The following is an 18,078-nucleotide window of genomic DNA, read 5'->3' as shown; positions in this document are numbered from 1 at the left end:
TAGTTTGGACAAGTAAAATTTTACTGAAGAAGGCTGCCTCTTCTCCCGGAATGAATGGAGCTATACCGTGGATACGGGTCCGTGTTTCCCGAGACTATGGGATCGGTGTTGTGTTGATGGAGAACTGCTACACGTGTAAGGTATGTACTGCACGCAGGTTCGAACAGAAACAGACTAACCATGTAATGTTAGCAATGACGAGGGGAACTAGCAGAGATTCGGAACGGTTCCGTTTGTGCATGAACTGCTTGACGAATGGGAATGGATGTTTCAGGATTCGGGCAAAAGGCCGAGAACGCCATGGACTTGTGAGATTTTCCAAGGGGTAGTATCTCATGGAAGAGTTGGGAACGGGATACAAAGGGGGGAGTGACCGAGCTGGATGGAGAGGATTGCAGATACTGGAAATGGTAAGAGAAGGGGGCTTGGTAACCGAATTGATGGATATGACTGGAGCTTGGAGAACATCACAGCTCCGAACTGGAAAGAGAATCATTCCTAACGTGGAAACCTACATGATGTTTCGGGCTTTGCTTTGAACAAGTTCTGACTCTAGAGTCCAACAAAGTGTGGAAACACCATGAGGTCACTGACCGAGAGAGGGTCTGTCTCGATGCAACCCTACCTATTCAACGGTACAACAAACCCACGAGAGATCTGCCGGAGCCGAGTGGGAGAACAGAACAGACTGTCGGTTTCAAGAATGTGCTAAAGAAAGCTCAAACCAGATTCGCTGCCTCAGCTCAGCCCAGGAACATGTTCTTTTGGGTTAGAACTGTTAGAGTTTGGGGGATGTGATTGGTCGTGTTGACACCTGAGGTTGTCCTGAGCCACCGATGATGTTGATTTGATATTGGGCTGCCTCTCTCTCGGTTTTTGCTGTTGCTGCGGATACCGCCAAGATCGCCATATCGGAGCCAAGAGGCGGCTGGAAATCGTCTGTGGCGCCGCTGAAGGGCTCGTCTATCTTTCCTAATCGGGACTTGCTGGGCTGCCAAGACGACCAAGAGGCTGCTAGACACTCCACATTTCACGACTTTATCCTTTTTTTTCTGTTGTTTCTGGGTTTGTGTCACCGTCACTTGGCCATGATGAGCAACAACAAAGAGCCTCCTTTTTGGCGTCCTCCTTGGCTTGAAGGCGCTTACGAGCTGGACATGGCTGGATGTACTGGGTTGTGGTTGGAGAGATGACAGAGTGACGGAGCACGAGGGCACACAAGGACTGTTTACCGCTCAGTTTTCCAACTTGATATCGAGGCTTGAACAAGGCTCTGATGACAAACTCGTCCGAGGGTCCGACCCGGGAGTGAGGCAGGGTCACCACGCCAACCCCATACCGCTCCAAAGATCTGGCATCGGACCCAAACACGATGAGGCTTACCACGATATTCCCACTTCTCCTGCATGCACCGGCTCCCATTTCCAGGTGGACTAGGATCATGAACTTTGTTGACCCGTATAGTCATCAAAACATGGTCTCCCTAGCCTTACACTAGTCACTCGTGCCGAACTTCACAGCCTGTGGAGTAAGGCCGTTGTGGTCGTCGTGACATGCTCCATACAGTCCCCAACATCCACGCTAGACTCTTGTACCTGCGTTGGAGTTTCCATGGCTTTATCGGATGCCCGATTCGCAACCTGTATGGCCCTCTTCGTGACTCTTCACGCCGGAGTTCATGCAGCTTTACAGCTTGGTAGGGGTTCTTTGCTAGTCATGACTCCAACTGCCGCGAGCCATCGTACATCACGAACTAGCCTGTATCCCTTCCTTGGGTGGAACGACACATCTCAACCCAAGGGTTTAGGTTGAGCGGCTGATGAACATCCATCTCCATCTCGTCAACGTTAGTGGACGATGCGGCCCGGCGTGAGCCTTGGGCTCCGGGAACACTAGAGAGAAGTGAGGGATGAGGCCATGAGGTGTTGACCGGGAATAGTCGTGATGGCTTCTTTGTCCGACTGGACATGAACTTGTGGGAATACGTACCACTTACACACACAAACATACACACGCAATCCATGATCGGTTTACCTCCACGGTTCTAGTCAGGGGGGAATGCCGTTCAACTCCTCCACCATTCCTCCACATGGCTTCAACGGTCTTGTTTTCTTTTTTCCATGATGACGGGAACGATTTTCTACAAAAGGTCTCAAACATCGCCTCCCAAGTTACCATCACGACCCATCACTCAGCAGCATCGAGTCATCTGAATACGACACTCCGGTCTTCAGTTGTCCAGGGATTCACGATCACGATCTGAACCGACGCCGCCGCCAATCTCTTCCTTTTTCTGGACTTGCCAATTCATCACAGCACGCATTGACTTGCAGTTGCCTTGGTTTTCTCAGCTATACCAGCCATCCCTTCACCGAATCCGCTTCATACCTTGACGACACTCTTCTTGTTTCTTCCTATCTTCTCGTTTCCACTACCAAAAAGTGTCACGAGCTTTTGCCTTTGAAAGGTTTTGTCGAATTCCCATCTCCACCAAGGATCCATCTTCTCAGATACCCATCCCACAACAACCGCAACCATGTCTGACGGCCGTAAGTACCTTATCTATGTCACTCTTCATTTCTCCATCCCCACTCTACTCACTTGCCGTCTGCCGGGCCTACCAAAGCTTTGGGTTCTATCCACACACACTGGCATACATATCCCCCCCTTGACCTCCCTATAGGGATTACCCAACCCTTTTCACGCACTCATCCACTGCCGTTCACACCACTGTTTCACACCTTTCCACCCACCCACAACCACTCATACACTTCCAAGATCCATACACACACCCATGGAAGAGGTTCAGGTGCGTACTAGGGACGCCACCACCACGGGACTTTTCCCAAACAGGAACGTGGACAAGGCTTCACACATATCCAAAACTATGGAACGACGGAAAGTCCCATGTCTTGATAGACTATCATCATCATAACATTGCATTTGATGCTTCCCAACCAAGGAACAACTTACCCCATCACCCCATCACTCCTTTCCCCCCTGACCTCAAATATTACCAAGCAAAACCAAGCGAAGATTCCCCCCTTAGCCCCTATCTACCTATCTACCTACCTACCTACCTACCTACCTACCTAGAGGTAGCTATAGTATACCGACCTCGAACATTACACCCAACAACAAACCACCCCCCTATCCCCAACCTCCTCCATCCCCACTCCCACAAACCTCCCCCCTCCATCCATCCACCTACCTCCCTCACCACCTCCGAAACTAACGCCAGGCCCATCCCTTCAAACAGTAAACCCCCTCCGCGAAGCCCGCGTAGCCGAACTGCTCTCCGACTTCCGCACCCTCCAGTACTTAATCGCCGCCGTCCCCACCTGCCCCAGCAACCCCGACGACTACTACACCGAAGGCTGGGCCGCCCTCCGCCAATGCGCTTTAGACGGGCAACACATCTTGAACTGCGCAGCCGACATTTCGATTCCGTGTGCGTCGGGCCCGGGGCCCGATGAGCAGGCCAAAGCGGAACTGAAGCAGGTGTTGCTGGATGCGTATGCGAGACGACATGAAGGACAAAAGATTTATCTGAGGCAGGCGGCGGCGCAGAGGTGGGTGGGGTGGAGGGAGAGTGTGGTTAATGGTGGTGGTGGTGGTGGTGGTTGTAGACAGGAAATGGAGGGGATGGATGGGCAGTTGAGGGCTGTGAGTACTTTCTTTTTTTTTTTTTCTTTTTCTCTCTTTGTTTTCGGGGGGAGGTAGTGGTGGTGGTGGTGAAGATGGGGATAAAAGATAAAAGAAGCAATGGCTAATGATGATGACAAAAAAACAGGAACTAGCAAACATCACCGACGAAGCAATCTACGCCGAACTCCAAGCGAACGACATCAGATGTGGCCGCTGGGTAGACGAGGATCCGAGTCTGAGAGAGGTCCAGAGGTGGATTCGCTCGAGGAGTCAGTGCTAAGTCCAGTCCACCACACTCTCGATTGGGTTTCTCGGCTCGACGATATGTCCTCCAGTCCTCTCTCCTCTTCTCTCCTCCCCTCTTCGATTCCTTCGACCCCTTCGACCCCTTCCACGAATTACAACCACAACCACATCCACAAACCACAATGACACTCTGTCTGAAAAGGGGTATGATGGAACATTCGACAACAACACCACTTTCTATCTAGTCCGTTACGGCGACCTCTGAAAAAAAAAAAGGGGGGGGGGGGGGGGGAATCACAACACGAACTAGACGACGACGACACTTTTTGCTTCTACTCGTTGCTGCTGGCTGGTCAAACTTTTCTTTTCTCTTTTTTTTTTTTTTTTTCTTTCTTTCTTCCTCTCTGAATTCTGTTCTTTTGCATCTTTTTGCATCACCGTTATACAAAGAAAGGGGGGTTCAAGTTTAAAGGAGGCTTCATTGTTCGTTGTTCGTTCTTGCTGGCTTGTTCTGCTCTGTTCTTGCTTGGATTCGGTCATTTGTTTGATGCATTGGAAAGCATACGAAGGGGGGTATAAAAATGGGGTTTTTTTTTTCTCCCAGCATTTTAGCTGCTTCTTTCTCGTTGTTTTAGTGTTTTTTTTTTTTTGTTTTTTTTTTTTTTCTTTTCTCCTTTTCTTAGCTCATTTTTCTTTTCCCTCTTATCGCTTCCGTTTGTCTTTTTGTCGGAAACAAAAAAAAAACTTGCATGTACATAATTACTTGCTTTCTTTTCTTTGTTTTTGGTCTTTGGGCACACAGGGCGTCTGGCTACGCCCCTTGAGAAGTCTTTTTGGACGAACACGTCTGTCAGGGCTGCTCAAGTATGGTGGAAAGACCTATGGTAGGAGTTCCATGTTAGTGGATGGATGGATGGAAATTATGTAGGAGCGGATCTACCTGGGAAACTGCCTGGCGCAGGGGACATACATATTGAGAATACTTTACCTACCTACCTACATAGGAGAGAGAAAAGAGTATAGTCATCCATTACAAATGTTCCTCCGTTTCAGACAGTAATGACATGATTGGAGGCTGACAAGTAAATTCGAGTCAGCGGCGCGATATCCACAGCCGCATGTATAAAGTGCCGAATACGAACTTGAGTAATTGCCAAGAGCAGTAGTTCTAGGCTTGACTGGGAACATGCAAGTAATAGGTGACATGTGAATATATCCAAGGGGAGAGAATGGAGACTGGAGATGGTATTGGCCCATTCTGTCCGATATGACCTTGAAGTTGACTGTGTCGATCTATCATATCATGCATTTGGTCATCTCCACGACAATGCAGTCACGGAAGAGGAAAAAAAATTCGAAAACTCCTAGGGAAGTATAGCTCCAAGAGAAGTATCAACCGTACTCCTAGCCGTACAGGAAAACACATCTATCCCAAAACTACCTAGATATCCAATCCTCTAAAACGTCAACGCTCACACGTTCTTGCTCTGAACACAAAGCGCAATGCCGCCCAAACACAATAGCATTCCCAGCATTGTATCTACGTACTCGTCTCTCATTAGCAACTCAACCCCTTCACTATGTTCCTCCCCTTCGACAAGGCAGATGGACGAGAACAGCACTCACCACGACTAATAACCTTACCCTCCACCCACCACTCGCCAATAACCGTAAACAAAAAAGCCGTCGTGTTGACAATCGGCACCGTCAAACTCAACTCTGTTTTTCACCTCTTCTCATTAGCATCTCCTTCATCACCCTCGTTATTCCCCCGCATTGATTCTTCTCCCCTTCATGAACCGAACCGTATAGCGAAAAGAAAAAGGTTACATACCTGACCCCCCAACCAACAAAAAGAACCACAAACTCCCACTCAAATTAATCCCCAACGGCAACGCATACCGCCAGTTCTTGATCAGGTCCGTCACCGCAAACCAAGCTCCCAGTGTGCTTCTCTTCACGACGCTTCTTTGCACTGATTCTCGCTCTAGAAGCGGGTGCGGTGGGGGGTTATGCGTCTTGGCGGCCCGCCGCAGGAAGGGGGTAGTGAAACCCCATGCCAGACCAACGAGGAGGAAGGAGAGGATGTAGTTGAGGAGGGGGGGTTGGGTTGGTGTGCTGGGGGTAGGAAGAGGGGTGTCCGATGTGTTCATGGGGGTTAGGGTGTCCGTGTCCATGGTGCCGGCGTAGGAAGAAAGGAAAAAGTGTGCTGGGATATCGGATAGATAACAAGGCGCTATCCGAATTTCGGTCGAGTCGAGCGGCAGGGGGAGGGAAGTTCCGAAATGTGAAATTCCCGAAAAAAAAAAAAAAAAAAAATCGCAAACGGGCCGTGATGGTGGTCTAGGGGACCCACGCAGTTGGTGGTGGGTAAGGTGTACGGTGGTTTTTCTTGAACGGTTGGAGATGCAGGTGGTTTAGGTGAGGCTGCACAGTGTCTGTCCTTTCGGAAGTATGTATCTCTGCGGAAGAATATTTCTGTCGTTCGGACTGGCGTAGACGTACTTGATGTGGTATACCCAAGAATCTAATCTCGGCCGATTCTTCAAGTAGGAGATACCCGTACAGTCTGGGACCGAAAACTTCAAAGTCTTGATCGTTTTGCCCGCTGGAAAAATTCGAACATCAAGGGAGGCCTCAGTGTCTCTCTTTTTCCTGAGTCACAAGAAAAGGTGATTTTCTTGTGCTGGTATTGGCGGCTTTACCGAGACAACGACGGATCCGGCCGAGTGCGGAGGGAGCTGAAATATATGGTCGTTGATGAGCCCCGAATATGTACCGGAGAGCGGGGCGTCCGAGCGGGTGCCAAACGTCGGTTTCCTGGCTTCCACAACGTCGGAAGGGGACGGGAGTGGAGATGTTGAGATCGCCGTACGCGGAAAACTCCGATGTCACCACGACGCAACCTGGCGAAACTCTCGGCAGTCACTGTAATCTCTTAAGCAGAGACAAGGGAAGCTAGCAAGCCGTTGGCAGCCGATTTGGAGGAGCCGAATGGAGAGTGAGGGCAAAGTCAACCGACGATCAGAAAGTCTCTTCACGTTCTGTTCCGAGACGAGGCAGGTGTGAGCGGATCCGTAGTATGGAGTAAGGGACCAACGAGACCATGAGCAGATGTGGTCAACTGTCAAGTACAGACAAATAAAGTAAACAAACCCCTGATGATATCGGTCGTGCAGGAGGCTGACGATTGAGGCTGGGGCTGTGAAATGGAGATTGGAGATCTGGGATGAACTGGTTTGTCAACAAACGAAGTCAGTGTGAGTCGTGACAATACGCCACGGTGTGGGCTTTGCGGCTGATGGGCACAGTGAACAGTGTGAGTGGACTTGGAAGTGTGGCTGAGGACCCTGACCATGTTACAGAGTCCTTTCTTGGACAAGGTGAGCAAGGTGAACAGGCCGAAGCTAGGTACACACGCACGGGCCATATCACGTTAACCCCTGAGCCTTTACGACGACATTTGTTTCTGTGTCTCCTACACGGACACTCTCTCGTCAGGTTCGGTATAGTTGCCCCCTTCTCCGACAAAAAGATGCTGTAAAATCTTTGTGAGGTGCTCTCGGAGTTTCTCGAGTTCTGTACTTTGCAGGTGCGTAATCTTATTTGGTCTTTGCAGGAGGAAGAAGGCTTGGCGCATATTGTGAACGCGGCGTGCATGGCGTTGTAGAGAAACCGAAGGAAACATTCGTAAAAGTTTATCACCAAAGGGCGCTCAGAGAGATTGAAGAGTTTGGTTATAAACTTGGTAAACATCGAAATGCATAACGGTTTTTCCGGGTTGGAAGACGCGATCCAGGGCGTGACGCGGCACTCGAAATGAGGGTTCGGAGGTGAAAAGATGTGAGCTTGATCATGGGGAAACATCTTCAATGGCATGTTGGTTGTAGATTAAATGATAGCATGTCCAGTCATTGTGGTGGGAGGCTACAGGGCAGGAAAGCTGGGTGTTGTGCTCCAAGTTGTTGTTCTCCAGGTATTGTTCGCCGACAACTTGAAAGGTTTCCAGCCGAACATTTGGACATTCACAAAACTCCGAGTCGGTGAGAAAATTCTACAGCAATGCCAGTGACCAGTTTCAGTCAAGAAGTCGTGGTTAGCAACTCTTATCTGTCCCAAACCAGTCTAATACAACAAAGTATATGCATTGCTGCAGCGCTGCACGTCAACCACAAATCGTGAGTCTTAATGCAGGTGAGCGCAGTCCAACGTGGCACCTCTCTAGAATCCTGTATAAGAACCCTCGTCCCGCCTTCCTTCCTCTCTCTCTTTCTTTCTTTCTTCCTTTTTTTTCTTCAGCCTCGCAGTTGCCTTCGTTTTTGATACAAACTGCTTATTTCTCACATACACTTTTGAACACAATGGCACCTACAAAGCCGACTGTTGGCAAGCGCCGGTACGTTCCTCATGTCTTTGACATGGGATCTCTGCTTGCTGCTTTGAAATCATCCGACCTTGACGAACATCAGAGTTCTGAGGCGAAGGGGAAGGGCAAGTCTCCCAAAGCGAAGCCTCTGCGAGTGCCTGCCTCATCCCGACCTTTGAGAACAAGGGGAAGGAAGTTGCGGAAACTTTCGGAGACCTTCGGGCTGCCTTCCGATTCGAAACCTCACTCTGTGGCCGCTTCACGTCAACTTGAGTCGTTTTTGAAGCAGCAAAAGGGGGGACCATGGAAGAAGACGGCGGGAGTGTGCAAGGTGGCTGCTAAGAAGTCGGAGGGGAGGAAGAGGAGGGAAAGGGAGAGGAAACAGCGGAGGAAGGCAGAGAAGGCTGCAAAGTCTGCTTCTGCCTGATCCTGCTGACAATCAAAAAATCATAGGAGATAAAAAGGGCTGAAGAATCAGTACCTTTTTTCTGCTTTTTTTTGGGCCTTTGGTCGTTTTTTTCGCGCTTTTTTCGTCGTGATCTCTGGCTATGGGCTGGGGATGCGAGGAAGAAAGCTGAGCCTTGCTCTTGTGTCTTGGTCAGTATTCGACAACAGTGCCCGGAGATGCTTGATGTCTCTGTCGATGAATGACAAGACCCAGTTGTAGATCAAGTCGGTTCATGCGCTGGGCGATGGTCTCAGTGGGTTGGAACAAGGGAGGACATGAGCCTACTTGGGCGGAAGCATCGCGAACGACATCCCGACGAAACATCACCACGACGAAGCATTGCCACAACGAGACATACCCCAAGCTCATGGAACCGAGCATATCGTGCTGTCTGACCGACGTATCCTGAACACATCGCTGCTCCGAAGAAGAATGAACCGTCATCCGCCACCGAGCATCCTACCATCCACAACGCCGTGATCAAGACCCAAAAAACCGATGGTACAATCCTCGAGACGTATCTAGCCGGGCTATCGTCCTTTTCTACAGCTACAGGGATTTTTTTTCTTCTCGTTTTGTACCCTGCCTCCATCATGGTCGTTACCTCCGTGGCCAGTCCCGGTGGGCTCGCAGTCCAAAAGCCGCTGGCAGCCGTCGCAGGTCCGCCGATAATCTCCCCTGACGGGGACTGCTTCCCACGGTAGGTAGCTATCGTCTTCCGAACTTTCACCGGAGTCCCGTCGCCGGGGCTCTCGGACGGGCTGCCCGAATTTACGAAACTTGCCCGGAGCTGCAAGTGAAGTATCGTATCTTACTGCTGTAGCTGCTATAGCGCATATTGTTAGTGGTATCTTGAAAGTCAAGGAGGATTCAGTTGTTAGTGCCAGTTCTTTTCCATTTGGTGCCTAACATTCCCTGTCCAATGGTCACCCCAAGGTGTCAGTGAGCGGGACCACTGCATTAACAATTCCCAAACACCTACAGACCAACTAACACACAAACATTCTTGCCGTTTTGGATTGATCACTATGAAGCTATCCACCATGGACACTCGCATAGTTCGCCGCCTCGTCTATGTCCGACTTTCGCCAGATTCTGGCAGATGACGGATGGCGTTTTCGTACTCAAAGATCACAGATACTCCTTCGTGGTGGTAGTACAAATCATTGCCCGAAGAGGAGGACCACAATCCAGGACATCGAGTTTATCGGCGCCGTTAGCAAACACCGAGTTGCGCGGAGCTTCATGAATTTCCTTTCTCTCTCTCTCTCTCTTCTTCTCTTGTGTTTTCTTTCCTACTTTTCTTTCCCCTGCAGTTCCATGCTCTTCGTCACCAAACGTACAAGCAAGATAAAATTCCGAACCTGCGAGCCGGTTCCCCTACCTAAACACCACCAGATTAACACCTCCCGTTCATGTCGGCGCGAAGTCCCGTCATAATGTACGTTCGGAAAGTCAATCACGACGTGATCCTCAAGCTTCGAACAGACCTTCCCCTCCTCCTCAGTATCTCGAAGACATACCTTCCTTCGTTACCTCTAAATACACCGAGCCTCGACGACAGTCTTCAACAGAACTTCATACTACCTCGAGCCTCCAGTCCACCATCTCGCACGCCACTATCGCCACCTATAGACGGGCTAGAACGCTCGACTATGCATGGCATACACGACATGAAGTTGTACCGTTGAGACAAATCCAACTGTTGTGCTTGTCTCTTTTCGATCTGACCAAGATCGATCCCGTGAATTTCTTCTTTACCAAGAACACGAAGAACAACCGTACTGTACGGCGACGAAAGACTCCGAACCGAACCGAGCCGAACCGGGGAAGAGACACAGGCGGAAGCTGACAGGGTACACTGTGCAATGTCTGCCACAGAGGTTCAAGTTCATGTCGAATGTGCCCGAATAAGGATAAGATACACCCTCAAAGCGGCGCGAGCATAGCATAGCTTGGAAAGACGTTTTGCGTGGAGTTATCTCAAGAAAAAGGAAAGAACTGCGTTGGCTTTGACATTGTGGTTCTTCCCTTTCTCCCATCGGTGAACGATTCCCATTCCATTCTTTGGACCATCCGCGATTCTCTCTTCATTCCCGCACTCCATAGAGGTTCTATTGTAAGTACCAGATACTAAGAGCTACTAAAACCCAGCCCATCCCGCCCCATTCTCGGGACGACTACCGCGGTGCCCGAGAACCTCTCGGACCGCTTCACAACAATACCTCATGCAGCCGCATGCAGCGACATACATTGCATCTTGAGTCCGTCGGGCTTTACGACCTTCGAGAGACCAAGAAGCCCAAACACCGAAGTCCTCTGCCATGCTGCTGGTAAAACACGCACAATGACAAACCCCCTCCGCATCACCCACGAACCCCCTCACAGCATACAAACCCCCTCAGATGCTGCACCTTTCCAACTTTCCAACTTGCCACAGCCCACAAGCCCCCCTAGGTTCCCCAAAGTTCCCCAAGCCACACTCCGCGGCACCAGCATCACAAGTTCTCCCGTCCTGTCCGTACCTCCAGATTCCATTTCTTCCCTTTTACATCAAACTTGTGCTCTTGTTCCAAACAATCACCACAACAACACAAACAAAGCTCAAGTCTTTCTTTGCAATCGCACGCAAACAACATCATCAAAATCAGCTAAGTTCACCACTTCCGAAACAATCATCATGTCTCCGACATCAAACAAAGAAGATACTGACTTTTTGGCGACAGTGGGCGTTCCAACTGCTGCTGCTCCTCCGCCAGGTGGGTATCTAGCTAGTTTTCTTAGAATGTATCCTATTGAGACAGAAACAAATAGCGAAACGAATAGCGAAACAAATAGCGATCATGTACATAGCGACAGCAGTAGCAATAAGGGTGTGAAGAGGAAGAGGCAGGAGCAGGAGGATGAGGCGGAGAGTCTGGAGGATTTCCTGAGCAAGGTGTGTGATAGGGTTTGGCGGGAGGTGCAGGAGGAGGAGCAGCGGCGGCGGCAGCAGGAGGAGCTGGAGAGGGAGATTGAGGAGCAGGAGAGGTATGTGGAGGAGCTGGAGAGGGAGTACGAGGAGAGGTATTTGGAGGATGAGTATGCGGAGTGGCAGGAGTGGCGGGAGCGGGTGAGGAAGGCGGCGGAGGATGAGATGGCTGGGAAGAAGAGAAGGAGGGAGGTGAAGAAGCGGAGGGTTGGGTGGTGTAAGCATGTAGGTAGTAGATTTGGTCGTTTCAGGCTTGGTTGAGTTGGTTTTGGGTTTGGTTGGTTGTTCGGGCCTGTAAAGTAGATCGGGTACCTTTTCCCCACTGGGGTTTTTAACGGCCCGTAGAATCCGCCAAATACAAGCGTTTGAAAGCGAGAGTTGGTTTGCTTTTGCGGAGTTTGTGCACTGGCTAGTTGTGGTTATTGAGAGAGGTATTCGGGACAGGTTGCTCGCTCGCTCGCTCGGTGCCAGAGGCCTTGGTGGGAGCTTCCGATGCTGGCCTGGCGATGGCGGAGCGTCTCTGCATTTTGTTGGAGGAAGGGCGGCCGGAACAAGAACGGGCACGCCGGGCGACCGCCGGTGAACCAAGTCTCGTGCCTCGGAACGATGGTAAGGTCAACCTAGAGGAAGCCAAACAAACGCAGGCATACGGAGGCACTGCGGGTCTGGTGTAATGGCATAGCGGAGGATTGCTGTATGGGAGATTCTAAACTTGTCAGTGTTACAGTTCCATCCTCGGCTATGCCTCGGCGTCGGAATACCTTCGTTGCTGTTTACGCGAAATAATGACCGCGAGCTATTCCCATCAGAAAGCTCAGTTCAAAAACGGCACACACTGGCCTTCTGTTAGAAAGCTGTGCCTCTGATGGAATCGATTTGATAGAGAAGGGTGTGACCTTTTTGTCCTTGGTCTCCTCGGTAACCTAGGCGGCCTCGGAAGCAGTTCGGTCAAAACCGACAAGAGAGCCGCTCTCGGTGGTGGTGGAGGTGGCGGCGGCGGAGGAAGAGGAAGCGAAGTAGCGCTGCTTCTAGTGACAACAGGGGCAACGGGAGAGCCGGACACCATATGCGCCAAGTCGACCAACTACTCGTAAGATCTTAATAAACACCTTGCGGACCCTTCGGGTACAGTATACTAGAACAGCTTCGATTCTGTATCCATGTCCGTTAGCCAATGGCAAGGAAGAGAGGGAGAGATTTCAGCAGTGGCTTGGATGTTGTATGTCGAAGTCTGGAAGAAGGTCGGATTCGAAATGGAGGCGCCTCCGGGACCGCCGGACAACCCAGGAAGAGCCGGGAGGGTGTTGCTTCATTTGATGGATCCAGTGGTCGGGTTGCTGTTTACGGGAGCCGTGGGGATGGCTGTTTGGAGTGTTTCTCCCGATGGGGACGCCGGCGATGGCATGGGTGCTGAGACCTTCGTGGTTTTTGGGCTATGGGTGTTGGGTGCGGAGGATGGAGGTCGAAGAATGGAGGAGTGGAGGAGAGAAGGACAAGAACGGCGACACATTTTAGTATCCAGTGTCGTGCTTTCCAAAATATAAGTTGCGGTCACCATTTGTTCTTCTTCTTTTTCTTTGCCCCTCTTCAATGGTTTTGAACAACTGACAAGCTATCGAAAGAAGGCTTCCACGCTTTCTGGCTTGGTAACGACGCACTCGGCGCCTGTTACTGAGAGAGGTAGGGTAGGAAAACAGCTTGCTCTCCTGTGCTTTCCGTTTCCCTGTTACTCCAAGGACTCGGTCCCGTAGGTCACTGACCACTCCCCCGATCCATGGTTTTATTATAAAAGACATCTCGATGCGGTAGGTCTGGTATTGTCAGCAATTGCTTCTCAGCAATGTTTGAGCAACGTGACGAAGAGAACAACATCCGACGCTCAAGCAATCCAAACGAAAGATGATTATGGTTCGATTCCTGGCAAAAGTGGCAGCCAGATTCATTGGCTTTTATGATTGTGCAAATCCTAGCATCCAGATCAATGGTATTTCCACGACAAATGGAACAAAACAAAGAATTTTTAAAAAACGACATTTTCCCAATCCCCAAAAAACGCCCCGTACGCCGATGATTTCTGTGCGTGTTCGCAATAATAACACACGTCTAAGAGAAGTGAATACCCTCCTCGTGGAACGCTGTCAGGAGTGTTAGCGAGGTTGTCCATCAGAAAGGGAAGCCGAGGGGGAAGAAAACGTACCAAGCAACAGCTTGAGGAAATCGTTCTGATCGCACTGCCTAGCTCTCTTGTCCGCCAAACCGGTGCTCGTAAGCACCTTGTTCAACTTGGCCTTGACTATCAAGGCCACCTTGGACTTGGGGTTCTTGCTAGGTGTCTTGGCGTCCTTAGCGTTGGCGTCGTTTTGCTCCTTGAAGAAGACGGGCATGTCCTCGTCCTCATCCTCCTCCATAGCCTCGTCATCGTCGTTGTTCTCTTCGTTATCATTGTCTTCGTTGTCGTCGTCCATCTCGACGTCCATGGCATCGTTGGTGGCGCCGGCGGCAGCAAGGTCAGCCGCGGAAGCGAGGGACTCGTCGATGGGGATGTTGTTGAGGGTGCAGTAGACTTTGTAGTTCTGGAAACGAAGTGGTCAGTAAGAGTTGGAGCTTGTGAACACATGGGAAGAAACGTACCCTCTCGCACATGTTGAGGACCTCCTTCTGGTTGAAGCCGGCATAAAGGGTCTTGTTCTTGCGGTTGAAAGCAATGCGAAGGAGACCGTCGAACTCCTCAAAAGCAATGTTGGGGCGCGCCGAACCAACAAGGGGCTCAATTCTGACGACGTCGGACTCGACCTTGGGAGGAGGCTTGAAGTTCTGCTTGCCGACCTTCATGATGTGCTTGCATGTGGCCCAGAAGTTGACATTGACACTCAATCTCGAGTAGAGAGCATCACCCGGCCGAGCCACCAGTCTCTTTGCGAATTCTCTTTGAAACATGAGTACGGCGACGCGGGGCGGGTTGGGCATGGCCAACATCTTGAAGATGAGCGGACTGGAAATTTGGTAGGGAGTGTTGGAGATGAGAGCGTCGCATGGAGGCATTTCGGGCATCTTGATGACATCGCCGAGAATGACCTCGAGCTTCTTGGCTAGCGGAGTGCCCTGGACACGCTTGGTAACTTCGGCACCCATACGAGGATCGAGCTCGATGGCGATGACCTTCTTTGCCTTTTCAAGGGCGCGGACCGTGATGTTGCCGGTACCGGGACCGACTTCGACGACGACATCGGTGGGCTTGAGGAAGGCCTTGTCGACAATGGCATCCGAGATACCGGGGTTCTTGAGGATATGCTGGCCAAAGTCCTTGTCGAACTTGAAGATGTTGGTGTTGGTAGCCTTGCCGCCGCCGCCGCCCCCCTTGCGATCGTAGGGGTTGCCGCCGCCCCCCGACTTCTTGGACGCCTTCGCTGCCTTGGGCATGGTGTAGTCTAGTCAATGCTGTCGTGGGTAGGTGTGTGGAGGAAGACGACTCGGAATCGAGGTCGGACGAGAAGGTTGGGGGATCGATGGAGGGTTTCGTCGTTTCGGTCGATCTCTGTCCGGGTCGAGACTTGGGCGGTTCGTTCTCAAGTCACGGCAGTCGCGCAATGGCTGTAGTATGTACCTCTATTGTGAGACGGACAGAGGTACCGCAGGCTGAAGAGAGCTTCCTTGTGCCTGCGCCGGACCCCGGCCGACATCTTTTTTTTGAGTGGATCAGGCGGCAGAAAAAAAGATGCCCCGCCAGACATGTGGCTGATAAGATAAGCAAAAGGCTGACCGCTTTCCCCATTGAGACACCATGCGGGCGGCGGCGGCGGCCCAGCCCACTGGAAACATCAGTGGAATCCAGGCACCTCGGCCACTTCCGACCGATGATTCCCCGTCTGACGTAACAGCGGAGGCCGCCCTAAACATGTGCGGCGGGTTCAAATTGCTACCCAGCACTTAAACGGCAAATCCTCCGGTCTTTCAGTGAGGGTCTTCCCCGTCATCACCTAACTGCCGTGTGAAGCTGATCACATCGAAGCAGACAGGCAGTGGCTTTGAATTTTCATCTACCTACCTATAATACCAACCCCCTCCCAAGGTTCGAGGAAATCGGATTGTAAAAAAAAAATAACAGATTCTTTTCCATCATCTTCTCCTTGGCTCATACCTGGGCGTGTGACCCACTGGTTATTCCTTGTTGTTTTGGTTCATGTGGTGATAGCCTCATTTCTCTGTTGAAGTTGACGATAATCAATCGCAACCATGTCGATACGGATCGCCCTCGAAAACCCTCCCGAGTTCTACACAAACCTGGATATTATCCGCGGCCAGGTCGTCCTCACTCTCAGTCGTCCCGAACAGATCGGAGGCATCATCGTCAAACTCGAGGGTGAAGCCAAGTCGGCCTTGGGAGTACCCGCCGATGGCTCAGGGACCGGCATTGCTCAGAGGGAGCGCACTCCAACCGGCGATGTTATCTACGAGAACCACAAGATCCTATACAAAGTCACCCAGGCCTTTCCCGACGAGAAGACCAACGCCTTGCCACAGCCCTATGTCCTAGCCGCTGGTCAACACAGATTCCCCTTCCAGTTCAAGTTTCCCTTCAACAATGCTTGTGGTGATCCTGTCGCCATGGCCAAACTAGGAGGCCTTTCTGGTGCCGGTGGAATCGCGTCGGGTTCTGGCTTGTTCGGTCTCGGTGGCATTCGTGTTATGGACGGCACCAAGCAGCTGATGTACTCCCATGTCACAAAGACGCTCCCACCCAGTTTCACCGGATTCCCAGGCCAGTGCGAGATTCGATACTATGTCAAGGTTACCATTCAGAGACCGGGCTTTTTCAAGGAGAACTGGAGGATGCAGACCGGCTTGAAATTCCTTCCTATTGAGCCTCCAAGGCCGCCCAAGACGAACCACGAAGCCTATGCCAGACGACCCTTTGCATTCCGTCCACGAAGCCCAAGGACAAACGCGTCTTCCAAGAAACGAGCTTCTTTCTTCAGCGGGTGGACTGGGAGTAGCAATGCAGGGTCATCTTCAGCCCCAACAACAACAACAACAACGGCTGATGGAAAACTTGCAACGGAGCCCGAAGTGCCTCCGTCGATAGAGATGTCGGCTCGACTTCCACACCCTGCCATCATCACTTGCAACCAACCGATCCCACTTCGTCTCATTGCAAAGAAGCTTGCGGGATCGGACGCAGAGATCTTCCTAACAGCCATCCAGATCGACCTGATTGGCCAGACCGAGGTCAGATGTCACGACCTCATCAACACAGAGACTAGTCGCTGGGTGATTGTATCACGACAGGGACTCAGCATTCCTGTTTCGAGACTCGGAGACCCTGCAGGGACAGAGGTTGTCCTGCCCAACGACATCTGGTGCAACCAACCTTTACCAAACACCGTCATGCCGAGTTTTGTCACATGTAACCTCAGGTAATTTCCCCTTTCCTTCCGAGCATCCCTCCAGAACTCTATTGACTCCAGCCTTCCTCACACAGCCGTGAATACCAACTCGAAGTCAAACTCGGTCTCTCCTGGGGCAAACCCGTCGCCTCTATCTCCCACGCCACCACCGCCTCTTCCATTTTCGGCCGCAACAAGAACGAAGGCACCGATCTCCCCCAAGAAATCCACCTCCCACTGCACTTTTCTTCCGTAGAAGTCTACTCCGGCATCGCCCCGCCCGCCGCCCTCATCGAGGCCATGAAGCAAGGCAAGAACAAACGTACTCAGTCTCAGCGTCCACCATCGCAACCAGCGCGTCCCACCACCTCCTCCTCCTCCGCCGAAACCGGTCCTTCAACAGCGCCACAGCAACAGCCGCCAGCTCTTCCCCCACGAACCAACACCGCTCAGCCACCTACTGCTGCAGGGACGGCTGCGGGAGTGGTGGTACCGCCGCCCGCAGACCCCTTGTACCCACCGCAACTGGCGCCAGGGGAGATGGAGCCGCCGTATGACGACGCGCCGCCCAGCTACGACGAGGCAATGGCGGAGATTATGAGTGGGCCGGTGATTCCCGATGGGGTGCCCAGGCCGGCGTACAGTGGGGTGACGAATGAAAATGAGCCGAGTACGTTGCCTGCTGGTGGGAATGAGAAGAGTTAGTGATGGGACGGGGGTAGATGATCGGGTGTGATTTTACTAGAAGTGAGGGAGAGATATGACAGGGGGTGAGAGGGGATGGATGCGAGAGGATGAGGGCTAGAGGGTGGCCAGGAAGAAAGGTTGACGGTAAGGGAAAGAGGAGGGTGAAAATGGGAGGGTTTGTTTTTTATTTATTTTGGTTTCATGATATCCAACTTTTTGTAATGGGCTTAGAGCGGTGAATATACGCATCGCGACTGCTTTATAAGAGTGTACATATAGACATATGACACGTAATATGATTTTGTAGCATATCACTTCATGGTCGATC

The 18,078-nt window shown here is 51.4% G+C and overlaps 7 protein-coding genes across 7 annotated transcripts; 5 read left to right on the top strand and 2 right to left on the bottom strand.

The window, feature by feature from the left end:
* Positions 1-2,536: 2,536 nt before the first annotated feature.
* NCU08972 (hypothetical protein) lies at positions 2,537-3,928 on the top strand (the record flags this gene model as incomplete). Its single annotated transcript, XM_955701.1, has 3 exons — positions 2,537-2,549; positions 3,260-3,666; positions 3,794-3,928. The coding sequence occupies 3 exons, from the start codon at positions 2,537-2,539 to the stop codon at positions 3,926-3,928; spliced, it is 555 nt and encodes a 184-aa protein (XP_960794.1).
* Positions 3,929-5,161: 1,233 nt separating this feature from the next.
* On the bottom strand, positions 5,162-7,161 carry NCU11375 (integral membrane protein). Its single transcript, XM_001728031.2, has 3 exons — positions 5,729-7,161; positions 5,521-5,613; positions 5,162-5,434 (listed from the first exon to the last, which is right to left on the bottom strand). Exons 1-3 carry the CDS (start codon positions 6,069-6,071, stop codon positions 5,367-5,369), a joined length of 504 nt encoding a protein of 167 aa, XP_001728083.1. The 5' UTR covers positions 6,072-7,161; the 3' UTR covers positions 5,162-5,366.
* A 1,094-nt stretch (positions 7,162-8,255) lies between these two features.
* NCU08971 (hypothetical protein) lies at positions 8,256-8,687 on the top strand (the record flags this gene model as incomplete). The annotated part of the gene is made up of 1 exon (XM_955700.1): positions 8,256-8,687. One exon carries the CDS (start codon positions 8,256-8,258, stop codon positions 8,685-8,687), a length of 432 nt encoding a protein of 143 aa, XP_960793.1.
* Positions 8,688-9,301: 614 nt separating this feature from the next.
* NCU08970 (hypothetical protein) lies at positions 9,302-9,957 on the top strand (the record flags this gene model as incomplete). Its single annotated transcript, XM_955699.1, has 2 exons — positions 9,302-9,408; positions 9,768-9,957. The coding sequence occupies 2 exons, from the start codon at positions 9,302-9,304 to the stop codon at positions 9,955-9,957; spliced, it is 297 nt and encodes a 98-aa protein (XP_960792.1).
* A 1,431-nt stretch (positions 9,958-11,388) lies between these two features.
* On the top strand, positions 11,389-13,223 carry NCU08969 (hypothetical protein; the record flags this gene model as incomplete). Its single annotated transcript, XM_955698.3, has 5 exons — positions 11,389-11,471; positions 11,562-11,896; positions 12,124-12,349; positions 12,563-12,769; positions 12,851-13,223. The coding sequence occupies 5 exons, from the start codon at positions 11,389-11,391 to the stop codon at positions 13,221-13,223; spliced, it is 1,224 nt and encodes a 407-aa protein (XP_960791.3).
* Positions 13,224-13,576: 353 nt separating this feature from the next.
* On the bottom strand, positions 13,577-15,347 carry NCU08968 (dimethyladenosine transferase). Its single transcript, XM_955697.2, has 3 exons — positions 14,311-15,347; positions 13,877-14,252; positions 13,577-13,814 (listed from the first exon to the last, which is right to left on the bottom strand). The coding sequence occupies exons 1-3, from the start codon at positions 15,097-15,099 to the stop codon at positions 13,783-13,785; spliced, it is 1,197 nt and encodes a 398-aa protein (XP_960790.1). The 5' UTR covers positions 15,100-15,347; the 3' UTR covers positions 13,577-13,782.
* Positions 15,348-15,639: 292 nt separating this feature from the next.
* Positions 15,640-18,064, top strand: NCU08967 (arrestin domain-containing protein). Its single transcript, XM_955696.3, has 2 exons — positions 15,640-17,093; positions 17,159-18,064. The coding sequence occupies exons 1-2, from the start codon at positions 15,913-15,915 to the stop codon at positions 17,766-17,768; spliced, it is 1,791 nt and encodes a 596-aa protein (XP_960789.2). The 5' UTR covers positions 15,640-15,912; the 3' UTR covers positions 17,769-18,064.
* Positions 18,065-18,078: the final 14 nt, after the last annotated feature.

This window comes from Neurospora crassa, linkage group V (assembly GCF_000182925.2).
Source record: "Neurospora crassa OR74A linkage group V, whole genome shotgun sequence".
Classification (NCBI taxonomy): Eukaryota; Fungi; Ascomycota; class Sordariomycetes; order Sordariales; family Sordariaceae; genus Neurospora; species Neurospora crassa.
The sequence above is the reverse complement of the archived record's forward strand: the minus strand, read 5'-3'. Positions and strand labels throughout refer to the sequence as shown.

Bases quoted from the DNA above. Each gene is read 5' to 3' on its own strand.
- NCU08968 (XM_955697.2), bottom strand. From the start codon at position 15,099: ATGCCCAAGGCAGCGAAGGCGTCCAAGAAGTCGGGGGGCGGCGGCAAC. The intron at 14,253-14,310 runs GTACGTTTCTTC...CTTCGTTTCCAG, and splicing joins TCCTCAACATGTGCGAGAGG to AACTACAAAGTCTACTGCAC. The intron at 13,815-13,876 runs GTACGTTTTCTT...CACTCCTGACAG, and splicing joins TTTCCTCAAGCTGTTGCTTG to CGTTCCACGAGGAGGGTATT.
- NCU08967 (XM_955696.3), top strand. From the start codon at position 15,913: ATGTCGATACGGATCGCCCTCGAAAACCCTCCCGAGTTCTACACAAAC. The intron at 17,094-17,158 runs GTAATTTCCCCT...TTCCTCACACAG, and splicing joins TTTGTCACATGTAACCTCAG to CCGTGAATACCAACTCGAAG.
- NCU11375 (XM_001728031.2), bottom strand. From the start codon at position 6,071: ATGGACACGGACACCCTAACCCCCATGAACACATCGGACACCCCTCTT. The intron at 5,614-5,728 runs GTATGTAACCTT...GGTGAAAAACAG, and splicing joins TTTGTTGGTTGGGGGGTCAG to AGTTGAGTTTGACGGTGCCG. The intron at 5,435-5,520 runs GTGAGTGCTGTT...ACGAGTACGTAG, and splicing joins GGGTAAGGTTATTAGTCGTG to ATACAATGCTGGGAATGCTA.